This window comes from Apostichopus japonicus, chromosome 12, assembly GCF_037975245.1.
Source record: "Apostichopus japonicus isolate 1M-3 chromosome 12, ASM3797524v1, whole genome shotgun sequence".
Taxonomy (NCBI): Eukaryota; Metazoa; Echinodermata; class Holothuroidea; order Aspidochirotida; family Stichopodidae; genus Apostichopus; species Apostichopus japonicus.
Genome location: NC_092572.1, coordinates 33,829,660 through 33,844,896, shown reverse-complemented (window position 1 = coordinate 33,844,896; position 15,237 = coordinate 33,829,660). Strand labels below are relative to the sequence as shown.

Here is a 15,237-nt window from a genome sequence, read left to right as displayed (position 1 = left end):
AGAAAAAGTTGTGTAGTTACATTTATTCCAATAATTTCATGATGATCAAGTGATTATTTGTAAAAAAATGTAACTTGACACAGACACGTTTTGTCTGCACGATGTGTCTGCAAGATGTGTATGACTGAACCGAAAGATGTTCAATTTATGTTATTCCATGTAGGTTTTAATATTCATTAAACGTGTACTCCTTAAACCACTTGAAAGAGACGGTATTCAAACTTTTGTTTTGTGTTTATTGATTGTTTATGCATCCACTAGCAGATAATGGGGTGGAGGAATGTGTACATCAAATGCTTTTTGCCCAAATTTTAACCGTTGGTGGGGGAGGAGGGGGTGGGGGACTAACACCCTACCGCTAAGGGAGAAATGTCAGTGATTGCTTGATCTACTTGATATAAGTTGTGTTGTATTATTTACTTCCTCGACCCCTTCCTTACTACATTCCCAATCGACGTCAGGTTTCAAACTGTCTGTTTGCACCGAGTGGTATGTATAACGTTACGTCCGTCGTACATTTACTTCTATTGGCGCCAAAATGTCTGTTACAAATTTCAAAAATCACCCGCGAACAGCTGGAAAACACCTGTATATGAATATCGGTGACTCATGCTATTGAATACCTGTTCATATCTATAGTAATACTGATAGTATGTATCACTGTATGGTTTAGTGTTATATTATTGGAGTTGCAGAGTACGTAGTATAATCGTGGACGTTGTTTGTTGCCATTGACTTGTTGAGTGGTTATTAAGATGGATTGTTTAATGGAGAGGAATCGCTGTTAATATAGTTAAAACAGTAATTATTGATCAGAGAGATAATTTGACGGTAAGATATGAAGGCATGCTAGGATATGTACAAAGGCCAGGCCAAACTTAGGTAGGCTATATGCTAGACTAGTAGCCTAATACAGTTAGGTTATGTTAGAAATCTCAAACATCACCCGCGAAAAGTTAGAATTACTACTTTTAGCCAGAGGACATGCTTAGCAAATCTAACTCATAAAAAAATAAAATCTTTGCCTAGTTGTTGACTGATTATCAAAAAATTCCAATTTAAAGCATATCTTAAATATAAAGGAATTGAATAAAATGCAATCGAGCCACTGAGTTTTCTTTAAGGATCTTAAATTAAGCGAAGAATAAAACCAGCGATTAACATTCTAGGTGAGCTGATGCCTATCCTTTACTTCGAAAACAATAACTCCATTCTAGCTAAGAAAAAGTATCCATAGACAAACTGTAGAAACTTTGTTATCCCTTCAAAAATCTTATATCACAGAAAAATTTTTAACTCGATTTTAATCGTACATAACAAAACCTTATACTAGGCATTAATACAAGTCAATCTATGACATCCCACAATTATTATTGCAATCACCTAACTTACTATTAATCTACCAGTTCAGACATTTGAGCAAATTGTGTAAGAAACCTGCAGCTTTTTACCGAGCAGGCTAACTGAAATAATGTTATTATAACTGATTATTAGTTGAATGACCTAACTCCTGCCGATATACCTGACACTTATGGGAAATATAGTTTGTATAGGGCCTACTGCTTTGAGCCTCTATAAAACAGTTTTCCAATTTAAGTATAATAATAATAAAATGCAATAAATAGTTATTAAAAAAAAAAAATTCTTTCGTCCATGTTTTTCTAGCAGCAACTAGATCGTGGTGTTCCACTCACAGCTGTTTTTGTATTAATTTTGCCCACTTAATTATAAAAAAACGCACGTCATTTTCAAGCCGGCCAACAGACTTATGGCGCATGATATAAGAAATAAAAATGGTTTTGAAATTGAATAGGCCTAGGCGCCATTTCTTTTACGCTGCAACACTCCACAGCAGACGTTAGGCAGAGCCGTAGCTCTAACGTTAGTTTTAAAAGGGCGCCATCCTCTCATTTAACTTATAATTAACTGATTAATCTCTCGTGTTTGTTAATTTACATTTGACCGCTAACTGTTCACACCCTCTGAACTACATAATAACAGAAAATATTACAACGAAGACCTTATCGATCTGATTAAACTGAAAAGTAGTAATACTTAATTAGTATAATTAAACCCTTAAGGATATGAAGTGTTTCCAGATAACAATATTATTTGTAAAACAAGCGCATGGTACTATTTAATTGGAAGATATGATAAAGTTTAGAAAGTTAAGATCATAAGCAATACCCAATTTAGGAATATCTACAAACACAAAGAAAGAAAAATGCAACATTTCAAAAAAAAAAATCCACTAGAAGTTACGTCACACACAACCGTAACTTAGGAATTAATTTGATAACTAAACACAGATAAACATAATCTTTTAAACAAATCGAATTAATTGGAAATAATTATAATTTAAGCAGAATAGTAGGATTTGGATCAATAATTAAATAATTTGAATATTAAAATTTGAGATTAAGCCTCATAACCTTTCTCTCTTGAAACTTGAATTTGATCTAAATCTGCTTCTCTAAATTGCATGTTAATTATAAGAAACAATCTATTTATTAAACATAATTCTTTTAAATCTCCTTAAACTTTATAAAAATATTGTATTAGTTGAAGTAGAAGTTTCCTTTTCATGATTCCTATTACACTAGTGACTAATAGTTACATTTAAATTGCATTTTCCTTCTGAAAGTTCTAAATTAAAACCCAAATAAATTTCATCAATATTTTTCTTCAAAAGATAGAATAATCTCAGTTCTTGATTACCAAGCTTTTATCAAATTCTCAACCCGCCATTGAAATTTGTTTTCTATTACCTAATCAATTAAAATATGTAGCCTCACATTCTGCTTTATTAAGCCTTACTAGCTATAAAACCGTTAGTTAATCATTTAATTGTAAAACAATAAAACTAACCCTCTAATCCTACATTACCACTTTATTTTCCTCTTATCTAATCTAATTATTCCTCTTAATATTTGTCTCCCCGTAAAATCAATCCCTTATTTCCTTTCCATTAATTTATTCCTTTTAACAAATAAAGACGACCTAAATGTCCTAGTTTATCGCTTTACTTTCCTTTATTTTTATTTCGTTATTTTATTTATTTATAATATCATTATAATTATTCTAATCCTAACCAAATCCAATCTATTTATCTCTATTTACTCTATTATCAGTAACTTTATTCTTTCATTCTAGATTCCTATCTCCTGTGTGCGTCTATGGGACTGCTCTCCTAGAGTTGATGAGTCTGGTCTGAACCTTATCCTTCAGTCTGGTCTCTCTCTCTCTATCCTGAGTTCTCTCCAGAAGCTGTGGATCTGGGACAACAACAGGAGACTAACTAATGAAGAGTTGGCGGCCATCTTGTCTTACTCCTCACAGTGTACAAGCTTGAAGGTGCTGCAGTAAGTATTCCGGTGTAGATGTTAGAATCATCATAAAAGTTAAACAGGGAATTAATTTAATTAATAAAAGTAATCTATATTAAACTAACAATAGAGAATGTAAAGTCTGCTGTATTTTAATGTCAAGGATTGGATTTAATAAGTTTAGTTGGATTTATTTTAATAATTAGGTCATCGACGAAAGAATTCTGTAGGATGTTTTGATAAATAAAACAAAATATAATCATGGATTAATAGGGAATATTTTAAGAGAGTGTTGGTAAGAGAGGGGTGGAAGGGTGGGTGCGGGTTGTTAAAAATGTTCTTTGTTTAGTTTAATGGTAAAATTTAACTAAGAATTAGGTTTTAGAATGTCAGGAACCTTTATTATGATAAAATAAGAGATATATACACAAAGCAGTTGGATGTGAATAATTCTAGCGAGTACAATAATTATTCTAATGTACTGTTTTATAGGGAATAACTGTTATTTTTGACTGAAACCTCCAAAATATTTGATTTTCAATTATGAACAATTAATTTGAGAATTTCTCAACGAAAGAGATTGAAAATCGTTATTAGTATTAAAATAGTAAAATGATGGCAATAAAAATATCAAAAACTAATAACTTTGTTGTTATAAAGTCCCCAAAATTGTGATCAGATTATGATACTCTGGCAAATATCAAACAAGCAACCAATTAAACAGTTTTAGTTGTCGAAATTCCAAAAATAGCTACTCAATATAGGTTAACAAATTAAAAGAATATAAAAGTTAACAAAAAGGATATAAATAATTGCAATTGAGTTACCTATCAAGTTAACACAAAATAAGATTATTGCCGTAAATATCATTCAAGGCAAATCTGTATTTTCAGAGGTTCAAATTTAATCCATTTAAAACTAGATCAATTTCTTCTTTATAGTTTTAAATACGATGTTATACAAAATAGGCTAAATTAATATTTATGCTTATATTTTAACATAATTTTTAACAATAATTAAATATTTAACCGAGAGCTTCAGCTTTGTATAATTCATAACTTTAAACAAACACTGTTTACTATTTTAATATTCCTCGTATTATTGTTACTTCATACTTGATTCGATCATGACGTCACTGCTTGGTCCTTTACAATTTAGTGTAAATTAATCTTCCAAGACCACCCCCCCCCACCCAACCCAACCTCTCGCCTCATCTAGCCTTCATTGGTCCCACAGATCAAAATGTAAAAAATGTTCCTTTCCGTCCTTACCATTCACAAAATAATCAGTGACATCTTCAACTTACAGCTGACGTGTTACTAAAATAAGAAAGCGGCACCCGCTCCCCCCTCCCCAAACACGCCTCCCCCAAATATCGAAAGAAAATAAGCAAATCTATTTAGTAGTTACATAAATATTATACATGTGAAAAAATGCTGCTTAATTATGTTATATGTAAAATACCGCCATTCCGGGAATAACTGTATAACAGCGGAGAAAAATGTCACTGGAAATAATACACTGTTACTATTTGGTCTGGCTATAAGAAAAATTAAGAACACAGAATGTTTATTCCCTATCTAGACTAAATACCTTACCCCAATCCCAGTGTGCTCTTCAGTAAGTTTAGACTGCCCCACTCCCCTTCACACGCCTTACCTGGACCCGCCACCACTCTCCCTTTGCCACCCCTCTCCTCCCCGTCGTACATAATAGATTTTTAGGGCCCTTTAAATCCATTCCATGTTTCTACCCGATAACATCATCAACGTTTTAGTACACACAGTATTCCTACTCTGCTTATACAATAGTTTTCTGCAAAGACGATTGATTCAAACAATTTATTTCTAAAGTAAGATGACACACCTGGAACTCCCGTAAATACCTAATTAGCATAATAATAGATGACACGAGCCAGGTAAAGCTATGAATAGAAAAATAAACGAGCCACGTGTCTATTCTACACAGGAATGTTGTAAGTTCTGTCATACAACGTAACCATGGAAACCGACGCTAAGTAGGTCAGTCCGTGTCTAGCCGTGGCTGGGAATACTACATCATTTTATTCAATACGGGTTAGGTATATATCAAACAGCCATTGATACTGTATGTCATATGCCATGATATTACAACGTGTTCTCATTATTATTCTCTGTTTATATATTTTAAATGAGTAAACTTGATATCCTTGGTTATTTAATACATCCCTCACTTGCTCCTCTCCCTAATTTGATAGAAGGAATGTTTTATTTCCCTTTCTTCGTTTTGGTTCTGTATGTACTTCTCGTTGGTATTCTGGAAGTCTGCCTATTTAACACATAATTGAATAGCCTTAATGTCACTCACATATATCTAATATGTGACTACGAACATTGCGGGTTCTTAATCGCCGAGTTTTATGGAGACCATTTTTTTTCTGTAAAGTTGATATGTTCATAATCCCATTACGACTTATCAAGCTAACATTAATTACATAAAAACATTAATTAACTATAATCCATATAATTTGTCTTTCATTTAAGCTGTGAAAAGGGGGGAGGTTACTCTTTTAATTGATAAACCATTTATTAATATGAAAATCGAACGTTTCGATTTCTTTAAAGTTAGCCAGCCTTGCCTACTGTTTTGTTCTTATCAAATAATATCAAGTGACTGTTAAACGGCTTCGACACTTATGATGAAAAGTGTAAGCACCCTGCAGGTGTTTAAATTGGCATCTTTATAATCAAATATTCATTGATAGTGCTTGCCATTACAACCAATAATAGTTTGGTTAAATCGCACTGAATATGCGAGATGAGATATTGTTCGTGTTTAGCAAAGAATAAGTAATTCGAAGGTTCATGCCGCCTTGCCAAATCTGAATTATAGTCATAATAACCAAGAAATCTACCAAGTTAATATATTTCGAAACATTTCTGAGCCATAAACCATTAACAAGCAAACAACAACACGAACAAGAAAGCAAAGCATAGGAGATACTTTAAGATTCGTTTTATGAGATCTTATATCCCTTTATATATCAATTTTTACACTGCACTAGTTGTTTTAAGCTGCACAGAACAGGTGAAAGTGGATGAAATTATTCCCTCGAAGATTAAAATGAATCATAAATAACGAAAAATAGAAATCGATTTCAAATTTGCAACTTAACTGTTTTTAGCGGAAATAGAGAGGCTTAGAAGGCTTTCATCATAACCTTCTGACTTTCTTCCAATTGGTTTACCTTATTGTAATAACATATGCTAACAAAATGAAGTACAGACTTCTATCCCCGGTGCACAATGAATGAACCAAACAAGTTAACTATCGGTAGAAACACTAATACAACTGCCAGGGTTATATCTAGGTCGTACATATTGCTAGTGTAAGTTAAGGTCAGAAGTCTATATCAAGTCAGTATCAAATCAGAACCGAGATTAGCCTGGTTCACCTACTGACGTAAGAATGATAGAACAAGAAGGTATAAAAAACAGTCAATCCCCTCCCCTCCCCACTTTCTCTTCACAACCATACTAAGAAAATAAATAAGGAAACAAGCGGGCTCTTGGTGACTGCATGACCCATCAAATAAAAGTAACCAGGAATACCTACCAAAGCTACTTGATATCGAAGTCGATCCTCCCCCCCCCTCATCCCTGCCCCCTCAAAAGTAAGTATGATAAGGTTCATGATCGCCCTGTACATATATTATTTACTTCACTCCTCTCTTACCTGTCTCCTACAACACTTACGCACATTTCCTAGTCTACCTAGACGCCACTGGTATAATTTTAGCACTGCGCCCCCGGTGACCTCTCCCATAGGTCACCGCGCACCCTCTCTCCCTTCCGAATTTACCATTCCGAAGGAAAACGCGTGTCTTCCGAGCTCCGTTTTCTCTAACGCCAAACTGAGTCTTACTTGCTGGAATCCGACTTCTCTTGAACAACGAAGGTTCCTGACAAAGTTCTCTACAAGATTCCCCAAGTTTTGCTAAGTATCCTCTTGTTTTCGACAGTTTTTCTGCCTCTTTAACAATTAGGATCTCGCCTCATTTTTGCATTACGATACCTCACACGTGTACGGGTTGTGCGAGACACCTGTACACTGCACTTACGTGTGGTACCGTTAAGTCCTATTCACGTAACTTTCGTTGATTTTTACTTGTCTAGGTTCTCTTTTCCTGTGTTCTCTTTACTCTTGGAGTTCCACGGAAAGTATTTTTTTTTTTTTACAGCCTCCCGGGAGCTCCCTTTGGGGAGTTTCGACCTTCACATTCTTGTTTTTTTTCAAAAACTCTGTGTTTAGGTCTCGTTTTTAAACCGCTCTTTTCGCGGTTTTCGTATTATTTTTTCTCCCGACTTATTCTCCTCCTACAGTAGGATTTCAGGATGTCTAAGGACGGGAGGACTTCTATCAAATGTGCAATGTGCTCACTTTTTCGTCCCGGGCGTGCCTGGGACGAGCACGCATTATGCCCGCAGTGCAGATCTTGCTCTCGGCGGGACCCCTGTTCGATCTGCGTGACCTTCACGCAGGCGAACTGGAAAGAGACGGAAGCCTGGCTGGAAGCTAAGTGTCAACGCCTGCAGCTCCAGCTGGACCACCTTCCGCCCTCGTCACCAACTCCGACTCCCGACCAGGCTGCTCCGCAGTCCACGGTCCTTGATAAACCTCCGGAGATTACACCGCGAACCCCGCGGACCACCGATCCGGAGACAACCCCGAGATCAGAGAATCTCTCGAACCCTAAGGCTAAGGTCAAACCTAAGACCTATAACAGAGCCAAGGGGAAGGCACCGAAAGCTAATTCGGTTGCTAAGGGTAGGGCCGCTCCCACTGCGGGAGCCTCTGTTGTGCCCTTCGACCCTCAAGACCAGACAGTCAGGTCTGCGTCAGTTTCTAAGGAGCCGGGGACACGTAGCCGCTCGCCGGTGCGTCGTCCGTCGTCAGTCCCCGATGAGTCTTCACCGGACTCGGACACGGGTTTTAGAAGAAAGAGACGTCGTAGGTCTAGGGAGGCACCGCCTCCGCCCACAGGACCTCCCTCCGCCGACTGTGTGTGGCTACTTTCGCAGCTCACCTCAGTCCTATCGCTGCTAGTCCAACATTTGACCTCCGCGACGATACAACCGGTCCCAGACCGGGCGGAATCGGTAGCCGATATTCCTCCGGCAGTTCGGGAATATCCCACCCAATAAGGCACCGAGCCTCCACGGGTCCCGAGGAATCTATCCTCTATCGCACCGGACCCAGATGCTTTGGAGGTTCAAGCCTCCGAAACATTTTCGGAACTCGGGGACCGCCTCGAAGACTTCGAGGGCGACCGGTACCCCGAGTCAGAATCGGAAGAGGAGGTGGAACCGCTGGGCACTACCCTGCCACCCGACCTCATCGCGAAAGTTGCGAACATCTTTAAACAACGGTTGGGGTTCGAGGACTCCCCAGCGGGTCCCTCGGCCCCAAAGTCATCGTCGAAACTGCGCTCGACTAACGAGGCGCCGGAAGACGATTCCACCTCCATCCCTGTAGACCCGCTCTGCTTCGAACGGGTCGAAGTTCTACAGAAACAGCGGAGGTGGACAGCCTTTCCTGCAAAGCAGGACAAAGCACTCCGTGTGCCGGAGGATACATGGAAGAACCTCTTCCACCCGCCTTCGATCCCGCGGGACGCTACTGACCGCCTTCAGGCGGAGCAAGGTTTAACGGGTGGAAATTTTAAGGATCCACACCGTAAGCGACTCGAGAATACGCTATTCGAGCTCGACCAGTCGTCCCCAGTCGGGATGAAATTCGCGTCGACCTTCCTTCTGGCAGCTGAAGTCCTTATGCGACATCACCAGCAGCTGCCAGAGGACGCGGAACAAATCCCAGACCGTGTGGCCGCGCAAATACTGTGGCTCCTGGGACCACTAGCCAGGCTGGTCTATGACCAATTTGCTAGAATATCAATCCGCTCGGTAGAAACCCGCCGACGAAACGTACTGGCAGCGGTAAACTGGCCAGCGGGAGATTCCAAAGAGAAACTGGCAAACCTTCCCATCCTGGGAGAGGATCTCTTTGACGGTCAGTTCGGTGAAACCGTCAAACACGAATTAGAACGGCGAGAGACTCTGTCAAAGTCGGGCTTCTCCCGCCCGGACACTCGTAGGGGTGAGAGACAGTCACGCCCTTACAGACGCCCAGATCAGTCGAGACCCCCAAGGGGTAGGGCACAACGCCCCGCTTACTGGAAGCGGGGCAGCGGCAACGCCGCCAAATCCTTCAGGGGTGGGAGACCAGACAGATCTCCAAGACGCTCCCCTCGGGGGCATAGATACAGCCGACTCTCCCGGGACGAGAGACCGCGTCCGCGTCGAGACGATCAGCCACCGAAATCGTCGTTCGGGGCCCCGAGGCCCTAGGGGTGCCCACCCTACCACGGTTACAGCGTACCCGGCGGTAGGGGGGAGACTCCAGTTATTCCGGAACGTCTGGAAAGAGATGGACCAGGGTCCGTGGGTCCTGGGGGTGATTACGAGGGGATACCCCATCGAGTTCTCTCGGACTCCCCCAGAGGGGGGGGCGGAAAGGACACCCCAGTACCCACCGACCCGGGCCAAAGAATCGCCCTCGAAAGCGAGCTCCATGCGTTAATGACGAAGAGGGCAATAGTGGAGGCGACGGAAGGGGAGGGACCACTCTTCCGATCGTCCTTCTTTCTAACGCCAAAAAAGGACGGGTCATGGCGACCAATCCTCAACTTTAAACCTTTGAACAAGGGCTTCGTCCGGCCGACTCATTTTCGCATGGAGACGCTCGCAATAGTTGTACCAAACCTCACGAAGGGAATGTGGGCGTCGTCCGTCGACCTCAAAGACGCATACCTCCACATTCCCATCGAAACCAGGTCTCAAAACTTCCTAGCGTTTTCATACAAAGGAAAAACATACAAATTCGTGGCACTACCCTTCGGCCTATCGACCTCACCGCGAGTCTTCACGCGAATAGCGGGCGCGGTGGTCGCAGACCTACGCCGAAGCGGAGTGGCCTTATATGCTTACCTCGACGACTGGCTCGTCACGGGGAGGTCGCACCAAGAGGCACTCTTCAACCTAGATCGCACAACAGATCGCCTCGAACAGCTCGGTTGGGTAGTCAACAGGGAAAAATCACATCTCATCCCGACCCAGACCATTCAATTTCTGGGCGCAATTCTAGATTTTCACACTGGTTGGGTGAGACCGTCCTCAGAACGGGTCACCAGCACCCAACAAGCAGTTCGCCGCCTACTCAACAGGCGGTCCTCCCCGGCCAGACTTTGGATGAGAGCCCTCGGCCTCATGACCAGTCTGGTGGACGTCGTTCCATTCTGCCGTCTCAGAATGCGACCTCTCCAAATACACCTGCTAGAACACTACGACCCGGAGCGGGACGTACTCGACAAGCGAGTACCCCTGAACGGGTTCGACACGGCCCACCTTTTGTGGTGGCTCACGAAGGAGAACTGGGCCCAGGGACGCCCCTTCCGAGAACAAAAGCCTCTAATATCTATCTCCTCAGACGCTTCCTTGCAGGGCTGGGGAGCGTGTCTGGACGATTTGACAATTTCAGGGGAATGGGAGCCAACCTGGCAACAGGCCCACATCGACGTACTTGAGTTGGAGGCACTATCCAGAGCCCTCCACCACTTCGAGTGCCACCTTCGGGACCACGCCGTGACAGCCTTCTTCGACAACACCACGGTAGTGGCCTACGTCAACAGACAAGGGGGGACGAAGTCCCTATCACTGTGTGCCGCGACATGGGACCTCCTGCTCTGGTGCGGAGACAACAACATCTCGCTAAGAGCCTCGCACATTGCAAGGAGAGAAAACCTAACAGCGGACGCCCTGTCCAGGGGGGCCCAAACCCCAACGGAGTGGTCCCTACAGAAATCACCTGCCGGAACCTGTTCCGCCTGTTCGGGACTCCGAAAATCGACTTGTTTGCGTCGGCGACCAATGCCAAGCTCCCAGTATTTTGCACTCGGACCTTCCACCCCAGGGCGTGGGCGTCGGACGCGTTCTCAATCAGCTTGGAGGGGATGGAGGCGTATGCCTCCCCCCCCCCTCTGCCTCATACAGAAAGTGCTACTCAAACTGAAGCTATCTCGGACACGGCTACTACTAATCGCGCCCTACTGGCCGAGACGACCGTGGTTTCCAATGCTACTAGACCTAATAGTAGGAACCCCACGCAGTCTTCCAGACTCACCCCACCTAGTGAGCTTGGGCCGGGCCCGAGTCAGCCTACCTCATCTACGGTCCTTGAACCTGACTGCGTGGCCGTTGTCCGGGCTCGGTTCAGAGCGAGCGGCTTTTCTCCAGACGCTGCCGCCATGGCAGCGTCAGCCAGGCGGCCTAGCACCGTCCACACTTACGATTCCCGACTGGCAAGATTCTTCGAATGGTGTTCCCGTTGACAGGTCCGTCCGGCACAACTAGCGGACTTTTTCATGCTCCTCTTCGAAGAGGGTAAACAACCGAACACCATTCGCAACTACAAATCGGCTATCGCAGCAATCCACTCGAGATTCCCAGATGGGTCATTGGTAGGCACCTGCCCGCGGCTATCGGCCCTCCTCAAGGGTATGGCCAACCGCAGGCCCATGTGTCGTAAACTCCCACCGGCTTGGAGCATCAACGGCGTGCTATATCAGTTAGCCCGTCCACCTTTTGAGCCAATGGGCTCATCCCTACTCAGGGACCTCACCATCAAGACACTATTCTTGGTGGCCTCTGCCTCCGCCAGGAGGAGGAGTTGCCTGCACGCATTGTCCACAGCAGAAGGACATATCCGTTTTGACAGCCGAGGCGTGCGTCTGGTTCCGGACCCCAGGTTCCTTGCTAAGAAACAGACGCTTACCTTCATACCGGGGAACATCTTCCTCCCGAAACTGTCCCTGACCTCCGACACTGCGGAGGACAAACTATGGTGCCCGGTGAGGGCACTTAAATGGTACCTACATAGGACAAAGGACCTCAGATCATCACAGGCCCTATTTATTTTACCTACAAGCCCTCACTCGGCTGCCTCTAAAGAAACAATCAGCAGATGGCTGGTGCAGGCAATTCGTCTCCACGCGGAGACAGAACAGCCGGTCAGGGCCCACGACATTCGAGGCCAGGCGGCATCGAAGACCCTGTTCCAAGGGGTCCCGGTGGATGACATCCTCCGGGCGGCCTCGTGGAAAACTCCCTCGACTTTCGTCGCGTCCTACCTAACGGACACGGTCGCTTCGGAGTCGACGTTTGGCCGTACGGTGTTGGGCGTTCCCGCTGGCAGGTCCCGCCCGTTGGGCCTCCCTCCATCGTAGCAGTGCCACTCTGTGCGTAAGTGTTGTAGGAGACAGGTAAGAGAGGAGTGAAGTAAATACACCAAAACTCACTGGTTTGGGTATTTACGAACGACGATACTTACCTGTCTCACCCACCTCCCTCCGCCACGTGCGGAACTCAGGAGCCCGACACAACGCCAACAGTAAAACAATCAAACTTGTCATTCAATATAGATCATATTTCTCTCATAAGTTATCTATAGTATGTGCTGCATCACAACCGGATGGACCCGGATATACCGGACACCTCCAACCGGGCATATCCACCCGGACATATTCTACCGGACATATCCATGCGGACATATCCACCCGGACATATCGAGCCGGACATACTCATCCGGACATATCCACTGAGGACATATCCATTCAGTCCGGACGCCGAACGAAACACGACATCTACGCTCTCAGCCTAAACTTCACCAGGTGAGTGCCTTGTGCATCGTATTATTGCTTTGGTTCACACTATCATTCATCCTTTAAGCAGATTACGATCGCTTCGGCGTGTTTTTTCGCATCCCTCTCGGGTGGGTTCTCCCACCCGACTCGGGCCTCCCCGCTGCGGTTTCACGGCCACAGCGGAATGGGGCAATCCGGAAGGGAGAGAGGGTGCGCGGTGACCTATGGGAGAGGTCACCGGGGGCGCAGTGCTAAAATTATACCAGTGGCGTCTAGGTAGACTAGGAAATGTGCGTAAGTGTTGTAGGAGACAGGTAAGTATCGTCGTTCGTAAATACCCAAACCAGTGAGTTTTGGTGTATTTGTTGCTGAAATAAAAACAAGACAGTTATTAACTAGTTTAAATTAACTCATTGTGTCATGATTTGCGATGTTTTACATGAATCATGGTGGTATATATGCTGATTGAAACTATATATACTGTGATGGTAACATGTTCGTCAAGTAACAAGAAAAGTAAAGGTAAATAAAACAGAAAAGAAACCAAAGGAGAGGTGTTATGTTCCTGGAAATACAGTTAGAGATCTGTGGGTTATTGTATTCCATCGGTCGCATATCCGGGGTTTTCGTTACGTCAATTCGCAGCGAATAGAGTGAAAACATGTCAAGTAATTGAGCCTAAATATCGCGAATCTACGCTTTCAGAACACATAAAGAGAAAGACGAATGTTCTTCGCATTGACCGCTAGGCATTATAAGAATGCAAGATTCAGTTGTGTACACTTCGTGACGGGTGGGCTATAGGTAAATCAGCATTTACATATCGCGCAGTCAAGTTTTTAACGCTTTATGTTGTTTCCTCTCAATGAATCAACGATTACGTGAGATATGATCTAAGGTTTGAACTGATGAAGAACTGATGATAGACCCAAATTTTGCATACATAATTAAGGAAAGTCACTATCTTCTCTCAACTTTGTTGATCCATTTTATATATAAATATATACACGCACAATATATACACTCACACCCCAGCCAAATGACGTAAAACACGTTATACAGGACGACAAACTCGGTGATACTTGTTGAAAAGTTTTATAAATATAACCAAGGTGAAGAGTGTTTGGTCTGTAAATTTAAGCAAGTGTAAACACTTTACTGTTAATCAACCTGACTTCAAGCGTTAACGCTTTTTTTTTATTTTACCTTTACCTATTGTCGTTAAGCTAAGTAAAAAGTCCAATGCTTTTGACTCCCTCTTCCCAAATTATAATTAAATTTTCCTTTCATGTACTTATAACATGAAGTAGGGTAACTGTGTTTGAACTGAACTGTATTTTTACAGACCTGGAGATCAAGGATTGAGGTTCCGATGAAAATGTAATTGTTATATTTGATATATTCCAGTGCTTCGTAAGCAGCAATTTTGTTACACTTCAAATTAAATTTGTTAGTTTGTTTCCATGTGTCTATGTTTACTAAAATTTGACTTTCAATTTCGTTTATCTGTCTTAATATGATCCACAATATCGTTCATATCTTATTTTGAACATATGAGGCATTTTAAATTCTTCATTATATTAGATGAATAACACACCAGTCTCCTTAGAATCGTTACCATGATGTGATTCTTATCATTACTAATATTCACAGGTTTGGTTCAGTTGTCTTTGCTGTAGGAGGATATATTCTACCAGAGACTATTCCGGTCACATCGATCCCGTCATCATTGAAAACAAGAAATGTCAAAGGTAAAAGAAATGACGTCAGTACGTTAAAAGTATGGTCATATAATATTAATTAATACATGGACGCTTTGAGAGTAGGTTGTTATCAATAAAATAGATGTACATTATGTGGAGCATATCTGGAATATTCTCTCTTTTAAATTATTCAAATTATTATAGTCCTACATTTCCGAATAATGCATTAAGAGCTATCATAAAATATCACAAAGTATGTAAGCAATCAGGACTGGAAATTACTCCGTATGTGGTGTGTAAGAGTTAATGAACATAATAATATTCCAGATACTGTATATGACAGTGTATACATAACACGTGTTGAAGAATTAAACAAGTTATTTAAGAAAACCTTCAAATATTCTAAGCATATTCCATTTGTATATATCGCATTTAATTAACGTAACATGCTAGGGATAGTTAAGGCATCCAT

The 15,237-nt window shown here is 42.5% G+C and overlaps 1 protein-coding gene across 1 annotated transcript in view; it reads left to right on the top strand.

Annotated features, from left to right (window-relative positions):
- The window catches only part of LOC139977749 (uncharacterized), a 90,370-nt gene that overhangs the window by 37,082 nt on the left and 38,051 nt on the right, over positions 1-15,237 (top strand). Inside the window, exons 4-5 of the mRNA XM_071987339.1 lie at positions 3,154-3,362; positions 14,716-14,813. Of these exons, the coding sequence (XP_071843440.1) occupies positions 3,154-3,362; positions 14,716-14,813 (307 nt within the window). The remainder of the gene's footprint in view (positions 1-3,153; positions 3,363-14,715; positions 14,814-15,237) is intronic.